General features: G+C 49.1%; 2 protein-coding genes across 2 annotated transcripts in view; both read left to right on the forward strand.

The window, feature by feature from the left end:
- Window positions 1–9,070, forward strand: part of LOC311329451 (cation channel sperm-associated auxiliary subunit epsilon-like) — a gene marked incomplete at both ends in the record, with an annotated part of 10,121 nt that extends 1,051 nt beyond the window's left edge. The window contains 19 exons of the mRNA XM_084461394.1: window positions 249–273; window positions 558–635; window positions 1,065–1,165; window positions 1,275–1,770; window positions 2,093–2,343; window positions 2,941–3,155; window positions 3,290–3,476; window positions 3,802–4,057; window positions 4,220–4,278; window positions 4,842–4,920; window positions 5,179–5,231; window positions 5,395–5,448; window positions 5,661–5,694; window positions 5,930–6,009; window positions 6,112–6,211; window positions 6,356–6,436; window positions 8,196–8,353; window positions 8,448–8,501; window positions 8,935–9,070. Of these exons, the coding sequence (XP_084317520.1) occupies window positions 249–273; window positions 558–635; window positions 1,065–1,165; window positions 1,275–1,770; window positions 2,093–2,343; window positions 2,941–3,155; window positions 3,290–3,476; window positions 3,802–4,057; window positions 4,220–4,278; window positions 4,842–4,920; window positions 5,179–5,231; window positions 5,395–5,448; window positions 5,661–5,694; window positions 5,930–6,009; window positions 6,112–6,211; window positions 6,356–6,436; window positions 8,196–8,353; window positions 8,448–8,501; window positions 8,935–9,070 (2,497 nt within the window). The remainder of the gene's footprint in view (window positions 1–248; window positions 274–557; window positions 636–1,064; window positions 1,166–1,274; window positions 1,771–2,092; window positions 2,344–2,940; window positions 3,156–3,289; window positions 3,477–3,801; window positions 4,058–4,219; window positions 4,279–4,841; window positions 4,921–5,178; window positions 5,232–5,394; window positions 5,449–5,660; window positions 5,695–5,929; window positions 6,010–6,111; window positions 6,212–6,355; window positions 6,437–8,195; window positions 8,354–8,447; window positions 8,502–8,934) is intronic.
- Window positions 9,071–11,146: 2,076 nt separating this feature from the next.
- desi2 (desumoylating isopeptidase 2) lies at window positions 11,147–22,531 on the forward strand (the record flags this gene model as incomplete). The annotated part of the gene is made up of 5 exons (XM_084452151.1): window positions 11,147–11,194; window positions 16,297–16,369; window positions 16,549–16,642; window positions 17,608–17,749; window positions 22,271–22,531. 5 exons carry the CDS (start codon window positions 11,147–11,149, stop codon window positions 22,529–22,531), a joined length of 618 nt encoding a protein of 205 aa, XP_084308277.1.
- Window positions 22,532–23,485: the final 954 nt, after the last annotated feature.

Consider the following 23,485-nt stretch of genomic DNA (forward strand, 5'->3'; position numbering starts at 1 on the left):
GTCCGTACTGTCCTCCTAATATGTAATGAGGGTTATAGGCGCCCTTAAGACTGGTATTTCTGATGTCACATTACAGTTTGTCTATTTTGGACAACGAGAAGACAATAATTGAAGTGTTCTGATACCTGTGTAATAACAGTGGTATTGCATTACTTGGTATAGTTTTTTGTATTGACCTGTTGAAGTTGTTTATGAACTACACATGATCTAATTCTGTGCATAATGGCCACATATGGTTTCTTTTGTAGAAGCTCACCAGACATGTTCTTTCAGGTAAAGTCGACAACATGAATAAAATGCATGTGTGAAAGACTGAAGGGACAGATGAATGAATGAATGAATGAATGAATGAATGAATGAATGAATGAATGAATGAATGAATGAATGAATGAATGAATGAATGCCTGTGTCTTTGTCACATATATGAAGCCCATTCCTTACTGGATTATATCAGACACCTTTTTTGTTTAATCACAATAAAACCCAAACTGTTATTATAATGAATGGTTCTTAAAGAGTGTTTTGTTGGACCTATGGTGTGTGTGTTTGTATTTCAGACAGTGCGAATGTGGATCATTGACCCAGGGCAAGCAGACCAGGCTGAAATCAACACCACAGCACTGGTGCCTTCAACGGTGAGACTAGTGTGATGGGGGGGGTCTATTATCGGTGACAATATGGTATGGTAAATGACTTCAAGTCAAGTCACTTTATTGTCACCTCACTCTACACAAGTGCACTGTGAGTGAAATTCTGAAGTGCAAGTTATCCTTCAATGTGAAGTTACAGTATTGAGTAGAAAAGTAAGAACATTTTGGGGAAAAAAACAAAAAACACAAAAATACAAAAACAAACATATCAGGCAATATTCATGTAATACACTCAGACATGATGGTACATTGGACATAATAGACTAACTATATACAGATGGATATATTCTGACTTTGTCAGAATCCAGACAGGACCTCCCGACAAATGGTCTAAGGCTCAGACAGCTAACACAATCATACTTATTGAAGCCAGTCAGTTACATCCTTTATCACTGTCTCTCTTTTGACCCGCAGCAATCTAAGTATGTGACCAAGCATTTCTTCAACTTGGGCCAGTACCCAGAGATCAAGCTTAACTCCACTCACACAGTCGTGGGCCATTTCAAGAAAGATTGGTGGGTTTGTAGCTTGATGTCTTCTTGTGATATAAGCCTACAGTATAGGGTGGGTTATAGGGTCATAGGGTCAGAGCTTGTTAGTAAACACAACTGTTCTGGATCACAGGTACTGGGAGGCGTTCATCCCCGGCAACAAAAAATACTGCAACTTCTACATCCACGCTCAGCCAGTCAGCTTCCAGCATCGCTTTGTCATATCCAGCCAGCACACCTTCTATTGGTCAGAGCCGGAGGGGCCCTTCAGCGGACGAGAAGTGGCCCTGCGACTGGCCCCCGGACGCCTCTTGTCCCTTATCTGGGGCACCTGCGAGATGCACCACGGCCTCCTGTTATCAGACACCGGTAGCTACCTAACAAAGGATGCCTTCAGGAGCTACAGGGAGCTGAGGGTGGACCCGGGGGTGCTGCCTGTCCCCCCCGAGGGCTACTTCACCGTGGAGAGTGCCGCCCTGCTGGAGGACGGCATCTTATTCCTGATAGACGGCACCCTCTACTGGTGGGACAACCAGGAGCGAGTGCTCAGCTCCCACCCCAGCCTGCCCAACAATGCTGTGAAGGGGATGTTCCAGAGGACCTGCTGCGTTGACTACTATCCCATCAAGGCTAGTCCACTTACCGCTAGCTGGGCTAGTCCACTTACCGCTAGCTGGGCTAGTCCACTTACCGCTAGCTGGGCTAGTCCACTTACCGCTAGCTGGGCTAGTCCACTTACCGCTAGCTGGGCTAGTCCACTTACCGCTAGCTGCCTCTCTTGGATAGACAGGTGGACCTCTAGTGGATTCCTTCAGCTGTAATTGAGCATAAGGTCCATATGTCTATTCCGTGATGCTCACCCCTGTCAGAGTTCAAACACTAAAAGCATCCCATTCACACCATGTTTCTGTGTGTGTGTGTGTGTGTGTGTGTGTGTGTGTGTGTGTTCAGGACCGAGAGCTGAGCTCTCTGCTGGTATGGGAGGGTCACACGTTGTTCATGGGCTCCAAGCGCTTCCGAGGCGGCCAGCCCCGCTACCTGCAGACGGTGCTGACGTTGTCCCCTCCGACCACCATCCTGACGGCGTCCTTCGGCTCCCACCCGGCCTCGCTGGCCTGCCTGGTGATGTACGTCTCCCAGGACAGCGCGGCGCGGCCCGTCCTCATCACCTACAACCAGCTGGAGCCCGGCTGGACCACCAGGTGACTTAGCCTTGACTCGAACCCTTTGGTGACACGAGGAGCAGAAGTGAAAGAGAACGGTGCCCCAGTGGCACAAGCACACGGTAGCCCTAGACGGTGACTTCCAACCAATAACCAGTCAGTCTTCGGATGCACACTGTTACGTTAGCATAAGCTAACAAGCAGCTAACCTAGGGTGGATGTAATTAGTCCCATTTGCTATTCATTGTGGGCGAAACAGACACTCATCGAAAGCAAAAGAAAGACCAGTCTCTAGGGCCTGATTGTATAAGACAATCAAGATATTGCAGGAGGTGGACTGCATCGACGCCAAGAGTTACAAAGATGTGATGTCAGTCCTTTAATAGTACAAAAAGTCCTTTAATAGTGTGATGTTGTTATTAAAGGTTTCACTGACAATGACTGGGATGTACAGTCAGTTTACTTACTCTCTAGGCAAAAGAAGACTAGTTATTGTACGTCGGCTTGGATAAAAGTGTCTACTAAATCAACAGACCATTAGAATTCAACAGCTACTGTGTAGCTGCAGAGATAATTACTCACAGTCTAATGGTCTTATCAGACGTGTATAAACTAATAATAGCTGACCGCTTGTAGCACCTTCATGACGGAGTTCAGGGAGGAGGACATCCCCACGGGCCCTTTCAGCATGCGCTTCGTGGACTCGGCTCTGGACGCGCTACTGCTCTGGAACCACCACACCGTCCTCTACAGCTTCAGGAAAGACAACGAGTGGGGGGAGCTGAAACCCCCCAATGCCACCGACGTTGGACAGGCCTCCCATGGCAGCAAGATACACCAGGTGTCCCTGGGTAATGTAGTCCTCTCCGCCACTAGCCATGCCCATTGCCCGATTTTTTTTATTTGAAGTTGAACTTATGAGTCGTGTGTGTGTGTGTGGGGGGGGGGGGGGGGGGTATGTGGGGTTGTGTTCTCCACTCCTCAGACTACAAGTGGAACCTCCTGGTAAAAATGGAGAACAACATGCTGTTCTACAGTAAGGTGGGCATGCGTGAGGTGGTTCCTTTACACACCTGGGTCAGGCGGGACCAGCGCATGGTGCTCTACCTCAACCAGCAGGACAACTTCGTCATGGTTACCGTGACGGCGGAGGGGACATTGGAGGTCAACAGGTGCCCAGAGGTGGAAGGGTCAAAACAAAATGTCCTGTTAGATGACTCAGCAAGGGCAATAAAATACTATAACATGTTGTTTCAACCAGTAAACACGAATGCGAAAGCCACTTTGAATGAGATTTTTTTTTCCACTTTCTCTTGGTAAATGTTTGCAGTTTGAAGTGTATTTGTTTAAAATAGGGACAGTGCATATTAATAAACATTTAAAGAAATCAATAAATGTAAATATGCCAGATTTAGACACCAGGCTAATTTTCATCTGTAGTCCCTTGTCAGGTTGATGGCAGATATTTGACAATAACCGGTATCATTCCCTGTTCAGGTACCCTCTGCCGATGGAGACTGGGAGTGCCATGTGGGGGACGCACCATGAATGCCCCTTCATCTCCTTCCAGCACAGCATGGCCGTGCTGGCATACTATCTGGACAAAGGTGACCGCATGGAGTTCTGGGCCCAGGTGGTCTACCCGGAGGGCAAGGGAGTCCACGTGATGCTGCTGAACAACAAGGAGCGCCTGCTGCAAATCTCCCAGAAGTCCCTCATCGAGAGCGTGCACAAAGTGGACACGGTCAACACGGTGAGGCCGACACGGAACCCGGAATGTTCTACAGCCTGATCCTAGAACATCACAGTGGATCCTGAACTTAGGACCTCGGTTTTAATAATATATCACCAGATCTACTAAAGCAATACAGCAGTGTTGTCTCAAGGGAACCATAAAGGTTGTTCTGTGTTTCAGACGATCAACATATTGCAGCAGGTGGACTACAGCAACGCCAAGAGTTACGAAGATCTGATGTCAGTGCTTTATCTAGTCTCCTGTTCTTAAAGTCGCACTGAAACGGATGTTTGAGATCATCTAACTTCCGTAGTTGGACGTATTTCCGACGCAAACAAGCTATGAGGGCGGGACATATGTTTAGAGGAATTTGATTGGAACATTGACAAGTGGACGGGTTTTAAGAACTTTAGACAGATTCGATAGAAGGATAGCGTTGATTGACGGGTGGATGTCGTGTGATTATTGGCCTAAAATCTAAGGTACCTGATGTCGTGATTGCACGTGACCTACCGTTTTCCAGGGAGTAAGAAATTATATACTTTGATATAAGATTACAACAAAAGTAGAATTTTGTAATTTTTTTGGCATACATCGTTGAATAGGTGAACACTATGACCAATTATGTGAACCAAAATGGGACAGAATGCTTTTTTTATTTCATTGCGACTTTAAGGCATTTGCCAGTGGTAGTAGCAGGAGGATGCCATACAACACTACAGGAACTGCCATGTGTTCAGATGTACAGTACAGTCTGCTGTATCTGAGTACAGAACCTCTGTTTCCTTCGTTTGTCTCCTAGAAAAAAGACCAGCGGTATCATGACCCTGGAGCTGCTTCCCAACCAGATAGGCAACACCTGTCAGCTCCCCAGGAACAGGGTAACGTCATCATCAGTTCGAGAGGTGTCCTATCGAGCTGTGGTTGCGTCCGGCGCTGTATTTGAACATAGTCCAGTCAGGTGCCATGTTGTATCTTCAGTCCTCTCCCAATCCACCCTTTCTCCTGAAGTGCGCACTTACAGTAAACGCATGAGGTGCATTAGCATGCGGTTGGTAATGGATGCTTTTGTTGCGCAGAGGCACACATTTGAATTCCTCTCTATTTGCGTCTCTCTCCAACTCTTATGCTGTTCACAGATATCCCATTTTCATGTGGGCTGCCCGCCGAATAGACACATCCACGTTTCAAGGTAGAATCAGAAAACACAACTAATATGAAACAAACGGTTGCTCGGTTTTATGCAAAGGAGATGCAATTTTTTTTTTTTAATCTTTGAATTGACTGTCATTATCTGAATTATGACTGTTAAGTGTTTTTAATCCCATGATTACTGTTCTTGTGTTGGATATCAGGCCTTGGGGAATGCCTTGTGAGATGCACAGCCTCACCAACTACACCATCTCAAGGTTAGCAAGAACTTAAAGACTCTAACTCCTGTATCTCTGGTGCACTCCTGTGTCTCCTGGATCAGTGAAAACTGAGCATGTATCGCCTGTACATGTGCAGTATCAGCTCACATACGCGTCGGTCACTCCCTTATATTTCAGTTCCTGTGTGTGTGTTTGTGTGTGTGTGTGTGTGTGTGTGTGTGTGCGTCATGTGTGTCCTCTTACTCCAGGTCTGTGCTGAGGAACCCACCACAGAAGGATCTGGTGAGTAGCACTTCACACATTTTGCTGGCTAGTGGCCATGCACCTCGTGCTAGTACCGCCATGCACCGGAACGTTCCACCGTTGTTGTTCTTGGAGGTTGTTGGCTGTGATGTTGTTGATGATGTTAGTTTTCAGATGAACATCAAACGTTAATGATTGACATGAGGCAGAAATATCCCTTAACGTCGTCCTGGCAACGGCATTGTCGGTAAGGATTTGTTGATCGCTGTTTCAGGTTGTGGATTACGACTGGGAGAAGTTTGGATGTCTTCTCAAAATGCACTACAAAACTGCCTTCCACCCAGACTTAGACCTGTAAGTCCGCTAGTGGGGCCTAGATGGAAACTCTCCATAAAACTATTGTATTCTTATAGGGTGGGAACATTTTTCAAGCATTTTCCTTGTGTCTGAACTTAGGTACGATGGGGAAAAGTTTGTCAGGAGTGTTGATGCCAACTTCATCATCTGGGAGAGGTTTGGGCGGAGGGACTATTCTTTTAACGCAACCATGCGCCAGGTACAGGGCCTGATCAGATCAGTGAATCTGTGTGTGTTTGTGCATGCGTTTGCGGGTGTGCATGTGTCTGTGTACATGTGTGTCTGTGTGCATATGTGTGCACATTATTGAATTAACTCTCTGCGGTGACCTTGTGACCTGCAGGTGGCTTGTCTGCGTGAGGCACAGACCTGGAGGTCCATGCTGTCCAGGGGCAAGAGGCGGGAGGAGGCCTGGGGACCAGAGGTACACCATCTCTCCTCTCTCTCTCTCTCTCTCTCTCTTGCCTGGAGGAGGCATGGGAAGCAGAGGTACACCATCTCTCTCTCTCTCTCTCTCTCTCTCTCTCTCTCTCTCTCTTGCCTGGAGGAGGCATGGGAAGCAGAGGTACACCATCTCTCCTCTCTCTCTCTCTCTCTCTCTCTCTCTCTTTTGTCTGGAGGAGGCCTGGGGACTAGAAGTACACCATCTCTCCCTCTCTCTCTCTCTCTCTCTCTCTCTCTCTCTATTTCTCTCTCTCTGCCTCTATTGACTGGAGGAGGCCTGGGGACCAGAGGTACACCATCTCTCTCTATCTCTCTCTCTCTCTCTCTCGCCTGGAGGAGGCATGGGGACCGGAGGTACACCATCTCTCTCTCTCTCTCTCTCTCTCTCTCTCGCCAGGAGGAGGCCTGGGGACCAGTGGTACACCATCTCTCTCTCTCTCTCTCTCTCTCTCTCTGCCTCTATTGACTGGAGGAGGCCTGGGGACCAGTGGTACACCATCTCTCTCTCTCTCTTGCTTCACTAGGTTTTATTGACGCCTCTAAGGCTTTTGATAGGGTAAACCACCATAAACTGTTTTTAAAATCGAGTCAAAGGGGGGTGCCTAATACCATAACTAGGCTTCTGTCATTCTGGTACTCCAATCAGAGTATGCAGATCAAATGGGGGAGTGCTCTCTGCTCTCTGCTCCTTTTGGCGTTGGGAACGTTGAGTTCGCCAGGGAGGGATTCTTTCTCCAGTCCTCTTTAATGTTTATATGGATGATCTCTCTGACCAACTCAGAGGTTGTAATACTGGATGTATGATTGGTAACACTGTGGTCAACCATCTCATGTATGCCGACGACCTAGCTATTATTTCTCTAAGTAGTGCAGGGTTTCAACAACTGCTGAATATTTGTTCTTATTATGGTGTGAAGTTTGATGTGAAATACCAAAAAGCTAAAAAGAGTGTGGTTCTGATCTGTAGGGGGATAAGGCCTCAGATTCCCATCCTTCTACCTGTCAGAGGAAATGTTGTCTGTTAGCAGAAAAACGAAGTACTTGGGTCATATCATTACGGATCTAATGTTAGATGATGATGACATGTATAGACAGCGCCGCATGTTGTATGCACAGGCTAATATGCTGGCTAGGAGATTTTACTGCTGTTCCGATTATGTGAAGTTCAATCTTTTTAGAACTTTTTGTACCCCGTTGTATACTGCCCCCTTGTGGATGAAGTTTAAAAAGGGGAGCTTTCACAAACTACGGGTTGCCTACAATGACTGTTTCAGAATCTTTTTGAACAAGCCCAGGTGGAGCAGTGAGAGTGAACTGTTCAGCACGGCAAGAATTAGCACCTTTGAGGCTCTGCTTAGGAACTTGATGTATAAATTCTCTTGCCGCTTAAATGGGTCACAGAATGAAGTCATCCAGCTGCTGACTAACCCCAAGTTTAGCGCTGTAAGATACGGTTCCCACTTCTGGACATATTGGTACCAGTGCCTTCTACTCTAAACCCTTCTTTGTATCCCTGTCTTGTATTTATATTGTTGTATGTGTTTTTTATATGGACCAGTGTCCAATTAATAAAGGTGATTGATTGATTGACTATCTTTCTTTTTCTCTCAGCTGTTGTACTGCAACTGACAAATCAAGTCAGGTTTTTGACGAACTATTTCAATGAATAATATAGTAGGGGACTAACACAGTATGCTAAAGTGTACTGTGTGTTTGTCAATGTTGGTATCTCCCACCAGAACTACCAAAGCTGTTTCAAGGTGATCCCTGGAAAGCTCGGCAACCTGGACCAGCCCTATGAGATCATGAACCGGACCTCCAACAACCACCTGACCTTTTCACAGGTGGACAGCGCCATCTACGTGTTCCATGTGAAAATACTGGACCCCAATTACAGGTGAACACCTTGCCTTTTTGTCCTTAAACCTGCTTAGTTTACTTTATTGGGACTGTCTTGGTTTTAAAGTGACGGATATCTCTTCTGTCCTCAGCTTCTGTGACCTGCACACTGTGTTCGCCATCCAGACCTTCGGCATCACTATTCCGTAAACTATTTTTACTGGATTTTCCACACCACACAAATAAGATGATCTTAATATAACGAACTGGGGGGATTGGAAGCTTCTTTAATTAAACTGTTAATCCCATACTGTGATTACGAAACATACAATTCAATAAGATATAAAACAGAGTGTAATTGATGATACAAAATATGAAAAACAGACCGTTTAAGATGATCTCAATATAATATAACGAACTGGGGGGATTGGAAGCTTCTTTAATTAAACTGTTAATCCCATACTGTGATTACAAAACATACAATTCAATAAGATATAAAACAGAGTGTAATTGATGATACAAAATAGGAAAAAAAGACTGTTGTAATTTTCACTTTCAATGCCATTGTGCAAGTCAATGATTGCTCTGTGCTCTGCTTGCTTTACTGGTAACTGATTTCTGTGTCTTCCTTCCTTGCAGGAAATATCAACATCTAACTGTGTATGTGGCCTTAATGTTCACCTGTCTCTCTCTCTGCATACTGGCCTACAGTTACTGTCGCTATGTCACAATCTTCCAGAAACTCCAAGCAGCCAGAAAGCTTAAATACGAATAAGTATTATGTACATATATGTGATATTCTATACAATGTTTAAACTGTCTTACAGTGTTTCATAAGTTTAATTGATTATTTTTGTGATGCAGCCACAGTATATCAATGTTGGACTTTGATAGAGGGGCTTTTGTTTCTCTTGTGGATTTCATGCAGTTAAATAAAATGTCTGCCTGGACTGTTCAACTAGGCTATTCTTTTTGTTAGTATAGACTTTATCTAGTGAGTGACTCAGTAGTCTTGTCTAAGGGGAGGAGAGCATGTCTCTGCATAGCTGGGTGCTTGGCTGACGTGGATGGCGACACACCACCTCAATCTCAACCTGGACAAGACTGAGCTGCTGTTCCTCCTGGGGAAGGACTGCCCACATCTTGACCTGGCCATCACCACTGACGACACAGTGATGACGCCAACTCGGCCTGCGAGGAATCTGGGTGTGCCCCTGGATGACTAACTCGTTCTTGGCACATATCCGTTACACTCTTGCAGACTCCAGCTCTACAGCATGACAAAACGGCGCAGGTGCTCATCCAGGCTCTTGTCATCTCCCGCCGGGACTACTGCAACTCCCTCCTCGCTGGGGCCCCAGTGTCCGTCATTAAACCCCTGGAACTTGTCCAGAAAGCTGCTGCTCGCCTGGTGTTCAACCACCCCAAGTTCTCCCACACATCTTACCTTCTCCACTCACTACACTGGCTCCCTGTAGCAGCTCACATCCAGTTTAAAACGCTGGTACTAGCCTACAGGGCAATGAAAGGAACAGCTCCCTCCAGGTCATGGTCAAGCCCTACACCCCCTCCTGACCACTACGCTCTGCTTCCTCGGGGCGACTGATTGCCCCGTCACTCAAAGGCCCCTGCAGTCGATCGACGTGGTCAAAGCTCTTTTCTGTCCTGGCCCCACAGTGGTGGAATGAACTGACATCAGGACAACAGAGTCGCTGCCCATCTTTCACCACCAGCTCAAAACTCACCACTTCAAGTAGTATTACCATAGATCCTCCCTCTTAATCAGTCATAGCATTTGCTACTCTTGCACTTTGCCTTTAGCACTAGAGTACTGTATGCTCTTAGTCATTTGTTTAGAAAGGAGATACACGTATGGGTTCTGGTGGGTGAGTAGTAGTACACCGACATCCCAATGCAATTATTGTAAGTCGCTTTGGATAAAAGCGTCTGCTAAATAATGTAATGTAAAAGCACTGACCAACTGTAGTGATTACGCTTTGTCCAACAGATGGCGATGGTGCGCACTTTATTAATTCAGCGAACACAATAAAACTACATTTCCCATGAACCTTTGGCTTCCGGGTAGGTCCATTCGTTTTGCGTAAAAACTACCAAGACTACGGCGGGGGATGTTATGCCAAGTATGCAAGTATTATCTTCTCTTTATGGAAGATGGGTCGTTTGTCAGTGCGGGGTTCAACCAGAGCCGCCTTGGGTTCAGTCTAGCTCATCAACCCTGTGGATAACTGGCTCAACGCGATCTGTGTCAACCTTGGTGTCGACTCGGTTCACCTCGGGGCCGTCACGGGATCATAAACAAGCTTCCCACATCGCACACCGGCGTATCCCCGTTGTAGTAAAATACCTCACCGCTACCTCTGTTGGGATTTTTTTTTATATCTGTAAAATTATAATTACTCTACCGGGAACATTCGCTAAACGAAATAAATGTGGTGGTGCGATTTCACGCCGAAAAGACTCACTTTCGCCCAAGAGTCTAACATAATTTAACAATACTAGCGAGCTATTTATCCAAAAGCAACGACGAGGTAACCCCGGACTGGAGAGCTGGCTGGCTGGTCCAGCTGTTTGCATGGGGGGGTTTTGACAAAGCGCTCGGATGCGAGACTCCCGTGGTGAACTGTCTTTTGAACGGAATGCGTTTTCGGTCTCTTTGCATAAGTGAACTGGCGAGCTAGTGGGAAATTAAATATAAAACTAGCCAACAAAGCTCGCCCACTGGCCAAAAACCCTCGAGTGGAACCACAGGCTGGGGGTGGGCTTGCTAGCAGAGAAGCTATCTGGAGCTGCGAGAGTGCATAAGAACCCGAGCCTAGAGGGAGGCTTCCTGATGCCAGTGATGGCAAACGAGCCGATCATTTTAAACGTCTATGATATGGTAAGTTGTTAGGTGTTATTGATAAACATGTAGAGGATATGTCGTGGTATGAACAAGCTAACGTAGCTTGTAGCTAGCTGGCTTGCTTATGACAGCTGGGTTAACGGTTATGGAAAAATCCAACAGTTACCCGTTATTATTAGGAAGCAAGCAAGTCCGTGGATAGCACATAGATGGATATCTAACATTATTATGCACATTCTGCAACGTTTAGCTGACGGTACATCGTCAGAAGTTAGTTCGATTGTCTATCAGTAGCTCATTAGTGTCATAAAGTCTATTTTAAGGTGCCTGCACTCTGCCCTAACCAACACCAATGTTGGATTGTGTTTGTTGGTAACTAACTGGGAGTTAAGGTGGATCGGATCTCCAGGAGTGCGATGGGGTGTGTGTGGATCACTGGATCTAGGCAACTGTCCACAAAACACAGAACAGCAGCATACCTGGTGGCAAGGCTTCTCCCATGAAACATGATGTGAAAAGAGCAGTGTTTGGATCAGCACTGACTGCACACCCTACTGTTTAGGGGTCAGGTTTGGTTCTGCAGGCTCAGATGGGCTTCATTCATCTCATTTCAGGGTCGAAGCAGCAAGGATCAATAGATCAATCACATTATCTGTTTGAATCATTCTGAAAGTCTTCAGGAAGGGCTGGGAAGTGATAGCTTTTTTCCTTTCCCAACTCTCATGCTGTGGTTATGTCACCTAGACTATATATATATATATATATATATATATATATATATACATACTATAGTCTAGTGTATATATATATATATATATATATATATATATATATATATATATATATATATATATATATATATACATAGGCTAAATATCTTGTTGTTTTGTTGTTTGCATGCATTGCATACATTCTGCCCAATACTGTTGGATGCAAATAGCTTGGTTGTAGTTTGCTTGCCAATTTACTGTATGTAGGCCGTGTCATTATTATAATTAGTGGTATTCGTGTGGAGAATGTATCATAATTTGAGAATCTAGGCCTATGTAAATCAGTCATGTAAGTACGCTTAATCCATTATCCCTCAAGGTTTGATTTGATTTTCAACTTAACTGCTGAGTCTAGAGGTCCAGAGCTTCGTTGGTGTACAGGTTCTGTGGTATTGGATTCTGCTCAGTGAGCTGTCATGGTTGCTGATGGACTGGCCCTCTGTCTGGATGTCCATTGCCAGGGGCTACTAATCTGTCATGTTAGCCACAGAAAGCCCTGGCAGGAGAGGCCCTTCTTGCCTCTGCCCCCCCCCCCTTCTCTCCCTCCCTCTCTCTCTCTCTCTCTCTCTCTCTCTCTCTCTCTCTCTCTCTCTCTCTCTCTCTCTCTCGCCTGGCCGCCCATTAGGCATCCATCACTCCCAAGACAGAAATGGTCATCTCTCTCACATGAATGGCTGGATGGGCATTATCATACCTCCTCACATGGACTGTATCGCCCCGCCACAGCCGTGCTGTACAACACGCATCAAAGCCCTACACACACACACACTCTCACTCACTCCATTACTCATTCACTGCCAGAGACCGGACAAAGTGAAGGAAGAGCCCCAGAGTGGGGGGTAGTGATTCAGTTCTATTGATTTCTCTGTCTTAGTAAGAGCCGAGACTCCGTGTCCAGCTGAGGCAGACCGGTGCTTCTAGTCCCCAGGCAGGCTGCCTCCTCTCTAATGAGCCACGGGGAGCCCACCTGCCTCCCTTGTGCTCGTCCCGGGCGACGGGAATGAGAGAGATGTTAACGATGACAACGGTGTAGGTGATGAATGATTAGCAGCTGTGTTGTTTGAGGAGGGGGGGAGGGGGCAGGGGGACTCACTGACATCTCAGTAGTACAGCATTAAAGATCATTCAGAGATGTAATGAAAAGTTAGTGTGTTTTGAGAGAGAGAAGGATAAGGATCATTTGACTACTAAAGTGCTAGGCCAGTTTCTCACTCTTTCTCTCTCAGATCCTAGTGTTTCCTGTGGAATTGGAACCTGGTTACCAGAGAGCAAAGACAAGCTGAGGTGTGCTTGTGTTTGTATGGACGCATGATAGAAATGCATCAGCGTCCAGTGAAGCTGGAGACTCCCCCAGCATCAGTAACTAGCAGCCTATCTTCTTACATAAGTGGATTCCCAGGCAGAGCTCAGTGTGTGGGTGTCAAGTTAACCCAGGTTAATGATCTGAGGACCACCTGGAATGATGGGTATTGTAGTGCTAGGGCCAGGCAGGATGGGAGGAGATGAGATGGGATTAGGATTATCCTAACACCTACCGGCCTACAGCACAGGCAGTGTCAGTGAATTGGAAATTATCGTAGATTATATTTATTCAGGTTAGAGAACTGTATAGCTGCCTGGTCTCATGGCAGGCGAGAAACCAGTGAGATTCCGTTCTCATCACAAGCTTCATCTGAAAGCCTGGCTACGATCACTAAGGCTAGTGAGCTCACCAGCATTTTGAATTCTGATGAGGTGGTTCTTTCCCCTGGATAAACAGGAGGGGTCCACTCCAACTCTACTTAGCATCACATTAGCACCGCAGCTGTGCCGAGCAGCAACACAGCGAGAGCTGGGTCTCTCTCTTTCTGCCGGGGAGGATGTCTTTAATGAGCTTTGTCGTAATTAGGGACAGAGGGCTAAGAGTCTTATTACACACACCACCGAGGAGGAACGAGGAGAGGAGCTCCTGAGTCTCACCGTCTCTTGAGCGGCAGACAGCCTACCGAGGGTCGCAGAATTCCCGGGAATATTCACAAACGTCTCAAAATTGAATGGGAATTAATGGGTATTAACGGGAATAAACTGAAAATGTATGGGAAATAACAGGAATAAATTCTGATTTCCAGTTTATTCACGTTTATTCCTGCTAATTCCCATTATTTCCCATGGGAAGTTTGTGAATATTCCCCTACATAGTCAACCTCCACCAGATACAACAACACATGAGTGTAGTAGTAGTGGGTAGTACAGTATAATTTCACCTCTATGTGAAAGGAAGTGTAGCCTAACCACCATTACTTGACCTATGCGTACATAACCAAAACAATCTGCTTACAATAGATTGCATTGGACTGGCAACCCAGGCAGTAGCCCATAATCAATTCTGACTCAGTCGTGATTGATCGTCTTTCCCAGGCATGACCAGTGGCAGTCACAGGGAGAGGTGGAAAACCAGTTTGACCTTCATGGGTCATGTGATTTCAGGGAAACGCTAAGGATAGCTCTGGCTTGAGATTCTCGCTCTCCGTACAGAACCGTATTGTGCAACTAGAAAACACTATTTCAGCCATGTTGGTTCACACAGCAGACACTAAGGCTGGCACCACAGATCTGTATCTGTTGCCTATAATTGCAGTCGTGGCTGTGATGTCATCTCAACTAGCCTACTTGCTGTTTGAGCTGTGAGATCAGAATGTCTCACTCGTCTCTGTCAACCACAACCTGTTAAATATTAAGAGGTGGTAGTACCAGATCCCTTATGCCCAGTGCCAGGCCAACTACAACAATGTCAAGAACTGGACTGGTATTCTCTGTGTAAATGAAGCAGTGTGTGTATGAGAGAGAGAGAGTGTGTGTGAACGTGTGAGTGACGGTTGGTGCAGTAGTCTAATAATAACAATGATGACGATGATAACCTTTTATGTTTAATGTCACGGTGAAAGCACCAATCAAGCGCAGAGCAGCGAATACGCGAGGAGAGCTCCAATGAGCGCGCTTGTTTGATTTGCATGACAATGTCAAATTGAGGGTGGAGTAACTGGTGATTATGTGGCCGTTCTTGAAGCACTAACGGTCTTTTTTGAGATGCAAATAGCCTCCACCCCCAAGCATGGAGAACTAGCTAACACCCCCTCATCTGCTGCCAGGTCCACATGTGTGTGCTTTGTTTGGGCTTTTGGACATGGCAGTGCAGTGAGTTAACTGGATTTCATTTCCCATTATTGTTGGGGTGGTGTGCGTGCGTGCGTGCGTGCGTGCGTGCGTGCGTGCGTGCGTGTGTGTGTGTGTGTGTGTGTGTGTGTGTGTGTGTGTGTGTGTGTGTGTGTGTGTGTGTGTGTGTGTGTGTGTGTGTGTGTGTGTGTGTGTGTGTGTGTGTGTGTGTGTGTGTGTGTGTGTGTGTGTGTGTGTGTGAGAGAGAGAGACAGAGCTTTAGAGAACAGTGAAAAGAGACATTGAGGTGCCAAGCTTCCTCCTCATCCTTTCTCTCTCTGTCTCTCCCTCCCCCCCCTCTCTCTCTCCCCCCTCTCTCTCTCTCGTTCTGACAGTCCCATTATGACACATACGTACAGTATCCATTTCACACCAGCAAACTCTGCCCAGCAACAGACTGGCTAAGCGCGCCGCACCACAGACACCCTGTCTTACCTGATAGTGTCGACACATGCCTGACAGATGAGATGGGGTTGGGGGTTACGGAGGGAGGAGAAGGTGGGCGGTCTATGGGGTGGGGGGGGGGGGGCGTTCCTTCATGCCTCTATTCTGGAGAGTGTGGAGTTTCCATGGTTACGTGGAGATGAGAGAGGTCAGAGTGGAGGAGGGTTCACTGCCCAATCATCGTCCTTCCTGGCAGAAGGCCAAGCTGTGGTCAGTACCTATCAGCAGAGCGCAGTCTGAATAGCTTAGCATGACACAGCAGCCAGTGCTTGGCGCTGTATTTGCCCCCCTTCATCTATTCTATTCTACTCCTCTTTACTGTACTTACTGTAAACTGCTAATTCTCATTATTTCCCATGAGAAGTTTGTCTCCCCTACATAGTCTCCCTCCACCAGATACAACAACACATGAGTGTAGTAGTAGTGGGTAGTACAGTATAATGTCACCTCTATGTGAAAGGAAGTGTAGCCTAACCACCATTACTTGACCTATGCGTACATAACCAAAACAATCTGCTTACAATAGATTGCATTGGATTGGCAACCCAGGCAGTAGCCCATAATCAATTCTGACTCAGTCGTGATCGATCATCTTTCCCAGGCAGGACCAGTGGCAGTCACAGGGAGAGGTGGAAAACTTGTATATTCTACTTTTATGGTGACTGTGATGTGGTTCTCCCGTGCAGCGTGTTCTAATGGGGAACCGTGTGTGTGTCTGTCTCTCCTCTGCAGTACTGGATCAATGAGTTCACCACCTCTCTGGGTATCGGAGTCTTTCACTCAGGGATCGAGGTCTACGGGAGAGGTCAGCCTCCGACTCCACTCTCCCTACCCTGCCTGTGTGTGTGTGTGTGTGTGTGTGTGTGTGTGTGTGTGTGCGTGCGCGCATGCCCGTGTTTGTGTGTGTGTGCGTGTCTGACATCTGAATGTATTGATATGTGGGCTGTATAGTTACTGTTGTGTGTGTGTTCGTTCCCCCTCCAGAGTTTGCCTATGGAGGGCACCCGTACCCATTCTCAGGGATATTTGAGATAAGCCCAGGCGATGCCACAGAACTCGGGGAGACGTTCAAATTCAAGTGAGTATCACTGTTCTGAGACTCGCAGACAGCCATGCCTAGCTAGCCAGCTGACTGACTGACTGACTGACTGACTGACTCTTCTACTGCTACCAAACAACTCAAGCGCTGAACTCTGTGGATTAATAAAAATTTTAAAAAAACTAGACTAGTGTATAATTTACCATATTACACCTAGTATAGTTTTTTATGTACCAGGAAAAATCAACGTTGAAGCAGACTGTTGGAGTAGTGTGCTGTACTCAGGTATAGAACAGTTTGTCACACAACTTCTGAACAATAGCTACACGAACAGCTGACTCGGCATCTTACTCCACGTGTTCCGTTAAGCCTAGATACAGGAGCAGGTTTCAAAAGCCCAAATCACTCTGTGCGTGCTGTGTGTGTGTGTGTGTGCGTGCGTGCTGTGTGTGTGTGCGTGCGTGTGTGTGCATGCTGTGTGTGTGTGTGTGCGTGCTGTGTGTGCATGCTGTGTGTGTGTGTATGTGTGCGTGCTGTGTGCGTGCTGTGTGTGTGTGTGTGTGTGTGTGCGTGCTGTGTGTGTGTGTGTGTGTGTGTGCGTGCTGTGCGTGTTTCTGACAGAGCTCCTGTGTATCAGTGCTGCTCTAGTTGGTCTGACTCTGCCTGCAGGCTGAAGCCTCACTGCTCTGATGCTGATGATGAGAGCAGACTTCACCTAAACAAACCCTTAACATCTGGAGGACGAGGATCATTTATATGCTCCATTCCAGGACATACTTCTGTGTGTGTGTGTGTGTGCGTGTGTGTGTGTGTGTGTGTGTGTGTGTGTGTGTGTGTGTGTGTGTGTGTGTGTGTGTGTGTGTGTGGAGTGGGTGATCACAATGGTGTAACCTCTTAAACTCTTTTTATTTGTCCCTCCTCCCCTGCCCGTGCCTCCCCCCACCCTCCCCTCTCTGCCCCTCTCTCCCCCCCCCCCCCCGCCCCTCTCCCCCCCCCCCCCTCAGAGAAGCCATCGTCCTGGGGAGCACGGACTTCACGGAGGAGGACGTGGAGCGCATCGTGGAGGAGATGGGGAAGGAGTACAAGGGCAACGCCTACCACCTCATGCACAAGAACTGCAACCACTTCTCCTCAGCTCTGTCAGAGGTACAGCGCACGCACACACACACACACACACACACACACAGACTCACACACACACACACACCAGCGTTGACTCAGGTGTCTGGTGTCCTGATGCTGACCCTGCCTGAGGTGTGGCCGAGAGAGAACACAGACATACACACTCTCTCTCTCTCTCTCTCTCTCTCTCTCTCTCTCTCTCTCTCTCAAACAGAGAGCTAGAGCACCTGTCCCTGCGTTAGTCACTCTTTGCAATTGTGTGTGTGTGTGTGTGTGTGTGTGTGCGCGCGTGTGTGCGCAGCCCAAAAGCAGCTTTGTGATGTGTGAGTAATGAAGTAAGAGTATTACATACAGCATCTGTCCTGGAGACCAGGATTAGTACAGCGTGATACAAGCCCAGACAAGCCGGTACAGTTACCAACACACGCACACCCACACACACACGCACACACACACACGTACGTACGCACGCACTGCCTCAAAGGTGAACTCGGATTACCCATAGAGACCAGCGCTCCTCCCTGCAGGGTTCAGTCTCATGTTTATTAACGTAGCTAACCCTCCTTCCGAGAGATCTGAAGTGGATATTGCGGCCTGTCCGTCGGACCAGGAGTAAGCCCTCTCTCGTTAGGTAATTTCCGTTGAAGGGGGCCTTGTGTGTTTGACTGTAATTGTTTGAGAGAGGGGGAATTAGCCTATCTGTCAGTCATCTCGGAACATCTGCCTCCTCTCATTTTAAAACTTTGATCTTTATCTTCCGTCTTCACAATGAAACACCAAAGAGAGAGAGGTGTGTGCGTGTGTGTGAGCGAGTGTGTGAACAATGACTGTCTAAGTGTGGGTATGGGTGTGTATATCCGTGTCCGTGTGTGTGTGTGTATCCGTGTGCGTGCGTGTTTTGTCAGGAGGGCGGGGAGCAGCGGGGGGGGGGGGGGTGTGACTAATTCTCCCAAGGACCGGTCTTTGACGTGTGTCTGATGCAAAGCCCTCCCCTCCGTCTGAAAAGCAAACAAAGCCGATCCGACCTGACGAAGACGCCACACTCCCTCCGACACCGGGAGCTGCTTCTCCTCACAGCCGGTCTGGCTGCTTAGCTGCTCTCGCTACAGTAGAACGCCTCTTCCTGCTCAAGGTTCGGTGTCTTCCAGACAGCCGGCTCGGATAAGGAAGTGTCCCGTAGGGCTCAACACTTAGAAAGCGCTCAGCCCCCGAATTCCCATTCTCTCTGATCTCGTTCTTATCGTATTCTCCTTTGATCCAATTGAACGTCGGCTTAGATAATTGGGCCGTTCGAGGATTCGTCTCTCTGCGTACCCCCGCGTGGGTTATTGCTCAGTGACACACACACTCCTATAGGATGATGACTATATCCCCGTGCTGCTGCTTCAGAAACAGACTGGCCCTGCTGTCTCTCTCCCTCAGGGCCCGGCGTAGAGATCCAGTAGGAGGTTGGGCTGGGACTGAGGCGAGGGACTTCTTTATAGATTCTATATTCTTCTGCTGCTGTACTTGTCCACCGCTGAAACACCCAATTCCCTCCCACAGGGATTATTAAAGTATCTATCTATCTATCTATCTACAGTGGCTGTCTGTCTCTGTCTGTCTCTGTCTGTCTCTGTCTGTCTGTCTGTCTCTGTCTGTCTCTGTCTGTCTCTGTCTGTGTCTGTCTGTCTATCTAGGATATGGTGGCTGAGGCTGGAGATGTGATGTGTATAATGAGGCTGGGGTTTGGGCTGGGACTGAGGCTGGGACTGGGGCAGTGGTTGATTGTAGGGTTGGGGGGCTGAGGCTGGGGTTTGGGCTGGGGCTGAGGCTGGGACTGGGGCAGTGGTTGATTGTAGGGTTGGGGGGCAGAGGCTGGGGTTTGGGCTGGGACTGAGGCTGATTGTAGGGTTGGGGGGCTGAGGCTGGGGCTGGGGCTGGGACTGAGGCTGATTGTAGGGTTGGGGGGCTGAGGCTGGGGCTGGGACTGAGGCTGATTGTAGGGTTGGGGGGCTGGGGCTGGGACTGAGGCTGATTGTAGGGTTGGGGGGCTGAGGCTGGGGTTTGGGCTGGGGCTGATTGTAGGGTTGGGGGGCTGAGGCTGGGGCTGGGGCTGAGGCTGATTGTAGGGTTGGGGGGCTGAGGCTGGGGCTGGGACTGAGGCTGATTGTAGGGTTGGGGGGCAGAGGCTGGGGTTTGGGTTTGGGCTGAGGCTGGGGCTGGGGCTGAGGCTGATTGTAGGGTTGGGGGGCTGAGGCTGGGGCTGGGGCTGGGACTGAGGCTGATTGTAGGGTTGGGGGGCTGGGGCTGAGGCTGGGGCTGGGACTGAGGCTGATTGTAGGGTTGGGGGGCAGAGGCTGGTTCCTGTTCTCCCTCCATGGTTGTGTGGGAAGGGAACCCTGAGTCTGACACTTTAATGTCCTGCTCCGAGCCTGATCTGCTCCGCGGCCCGGATTAGAACCTGTTGTTGGCGCTACACAGGAGGGTTCTGAGAATGGATTAACTCATCAGCTACAACCCCCCCAGCTCTGAGAGAGAGAGAGAGAGAGAGAGAGAGAGACCCCAGCTCTGAGAGAGAGAGAGAGAGAGAGAGACCCCAGCTCTGAGAGAGAGAGAGAGAGAGAGAGAGACCCCAGCTCTGAGAGAGAGAGAGAGACCCCAGCTCTGAGAGAGAGAGAGAGAGAGAGAGAGAGAGAGAGACCCCAGCTCTGAGAGAGAGAGAGAGAGACCCCAGCTCTGAGAGAGAGAGAGGGAGAGAGAGAGGGAGAGAGACCCCAGCTCTGAGAGAGAGAGAGAGACCCCAGCTCTGAGAGAGAGAGAGAGAGAGAGAGAGAGACCCCAGCTCTGAGAGAGAGAGAGAGAGACCCCAGCTCTGAGAGAGAGAGAGGGAGAGAGAGAGGGAGAGAGACCCCAGCTCTGAGAGAGAGAGAGAGAGAGAGACCCCAGCTCTGAGAGAGAGAGAGAGGGAGAGAGAGACCCCAGCTCTGAGAGAGAGAGAGAGAGAGACCCCAGCTCTGAGAGAGAGAGAGAGACCCTAGCTCTGAGAGAGAGAGAGAGAGACCCCAGCTCTGAGAGAGAGAGAGAGACCCTAGCTCTGAGAGAGAGAGAGAGAGACCCCAGCTCTGAGAGAGAGAGAGAGAGAGAGGGAGAGAGACCCCAGCTCTGAGAGAGAGAGAGAGAGAGACCCCAGCTCTGAGAAAGAGAGAGAGAGAGACCCCAGCTCTGAGAGAGAGAGAGAGAGAGAGAGAGAGAGAGAGAGAGAGAGAGAGAGAGAGAGAGAGGGAGAGAGACCCCAGCTCTGAGAGAGAGAGAGAGAGAGAGACCCCAGCTCTGAGAGAGAGAGAGAGAGAGACCCCAGCTCTGAGAGAGAGGGAGAGAGACCCCAGCTCAGAGAGAGAGAGAGAGAGAGAGAGACCACAGCTCTGAGAGAGAGAGAGACCCCAGCTCTGAGAGAGAGAGAGACCCCAGCTCTGAGAGAGAGAGAGAGAGAGAGAGAGAGAGAGAGAGAGAGAGAGGAGAGAGACCCCAGCTCTGAGAGAGAGAGAGAGAGAGAGAGAGAGAGAGAGAGAGAGGGAGAGAGACCCCAGCTCTGAGAGAGAGAGAGACCCCAGCTCTGAGAGAGAGAGAGAGACCACAGCTCAGAGAGAGAGAGAGAGACTCTGCCTCCATCTTCTCAGCGTTAGTTTTCACACTTGGCTTGGTTCTAAGAGCCAGAGGCCTTCTCCATCCCCCCCTTACTTCCTCACACCCACACAAACGACACACATACACACACACACACCACACACACACCACACACACACACACCTTGGGGGAATTCCATCAGTCACAAGGCAAGGCACCGCGCTGCCTGAGATAAAAGGAAAACCAATGAGAAGCATTTGTTATGGTCACACAGAGAAGATTGTGCCGGCGAGGGAGAATTTGATTCGCGCCATACAGGAATTCCTAATCCAGAGGTGAACGTAAGAATCACAGGGTACCGGCGTGTCGGACATCAGCTGACAAAGACACCAAAGACGGGTTCCGGCTACAGGAGCGGCCCTGGGCCAGTGATGAATTGATAACGCGGTCGTCCGGGAACGCCTCCACGCTTTCAGACGGAAGATGTGAGGCGGAGTCTGCGTGTAAACCAATGAGGAGGGCCCTTCCTAGGAGGCAGCGTGCAGTCGAGCGCACCCCACCCACCTCCGGCTCTACATTACCCAGCAGGCCCGTGGGCTGACGGGTCACGCGCTGCAGCTGTCAGCAGAGCTGCTTCCAGGAAGACCCTAGACAGACGATGGTGTCCGGTGTCTCTCCCTCTCCCCCCCCTCTCTCTCTCTCTTCCTCGTTCCTCTCTGTATCCTCTCTCCCCTCCTCCACTTCATGCGCCTCACCTCTGTCCTACTGACTCTCAGATGAATGCGGTCTATTATAAGATTTTTGTCACTCTATTAGATGAAAGGGCTTTTGTATCGTCTTTCCCCTGAGCCCCTAGCCACCAGTGGACTTGTGTGGTGTCCCTCTAACTCTCTCTGTGTCTCTTCCTGTCCCTCCCGTCTGTCCCTGTCTCCTGTCCAGATCCTGTGCGGCAGGGAGATCCCTCGCTGGGTCAACCGGCTGGCCTACTTCAGCTCCTGCGTCCCCTTCCTGCAGAGCTGCCTGCCCAAGGAGTGGCTGACCCCGGCCGCCCTGCAGTCCAGCGTCAGCCAGGAGCTCCACGCCGGCGAGCTGGAGGAGGCCGAGGACGCCGCCGCCACCGCCTCGCTGGCGTCCATGCCCACCTGCTCCTCCAGCCCCTCGACGCTGCCGCGCCCTCCCCGGTACCAGCCCCGCCGGTAGGGCCGGCTCACGGGGGACACCAGCCTCCAGCTCCCTGCTCAGGGCTCGTCTTTCGGGGGGCGGGGGGGACTCAGGGCCAGACTGAGGATCACACCGGCCCCAGACTCCTGCCTTGTAGGAGGGGGCGGGGGGGACTCAGCCTGGGCATGTTGGAGCATAGCCCTGGGGGGGGCGGAGGAGGTCATGATGCCTCCCCCTCATCTTCAACCACAACTTCTGTCTGGTGCTCCACGAACTGACGGGGGGGCCCCCTGCCCCGCACCTGGGCCAATCTGCCAAGAGACCAGGCTGCCTACACCCCTTACTGTCCCAGACCCTAACATTTACCGTTAAGTGGGGGGGGGGGGGGGGGCTGCCAGACCAGGATAAAATACACAGATCAAATGCTTGAAAATATCTGAGGTGCACTTGGTTTATCTCAGTTTGCACTTTTGGGACTGTTCCATTGGTTTCATTGTACGGGGGGGGAACTAAATCAGGTGCACCCCAGGTACGTGACAGTATTTGAGCCACGTGTGCTACAGCCCCCTGCTCCCGAACGGACTTGCCATCCACCAGCTGTATCAAAGCCCCGCCCCCTAGCCACTGACTGACATACTGGGTGTCATGGCGATGGGCTTGGAGAACTGCTGTTATTCTTCCTTATATAAACACACCATTGAGGTTGTGTTTCGTTGTTTGTTGATTTTACTGACGTTGGCCTTCTTCTCTGACCTGTTCTGTTTAGTCTTATATACTCAGGACTCCAATAGGCTTAATATAATGTTCAGTGTCTCCCTCACACAACTTGTTTTTGCTTTTCTACTGCAGTCGTCACTCTATATAGCTTTTTCCTCAGAGTGTGTTTTTTAATCCTCTCTTTAGAAAAAGAGCTTTTGTTTACAGCCTGTGTGTGAGTGAGTGCGTCTCGGACTGTGTGTGCATTTTATGATTACCTTGAAGCTGCCACCTGGG

Source organism: Borostomias antarcticus (genome assembly GCF_949987555.1).
Source record: "Borostomias antarcticus genome assembly, chromosome: 2".
Classification (NCBI taxonomy): Eukaryota; Metazoa; Chordata; class Actinopteri; order Stomiiformes; family Stomiidae; genus Borostomias; species Borostomias antarcticus.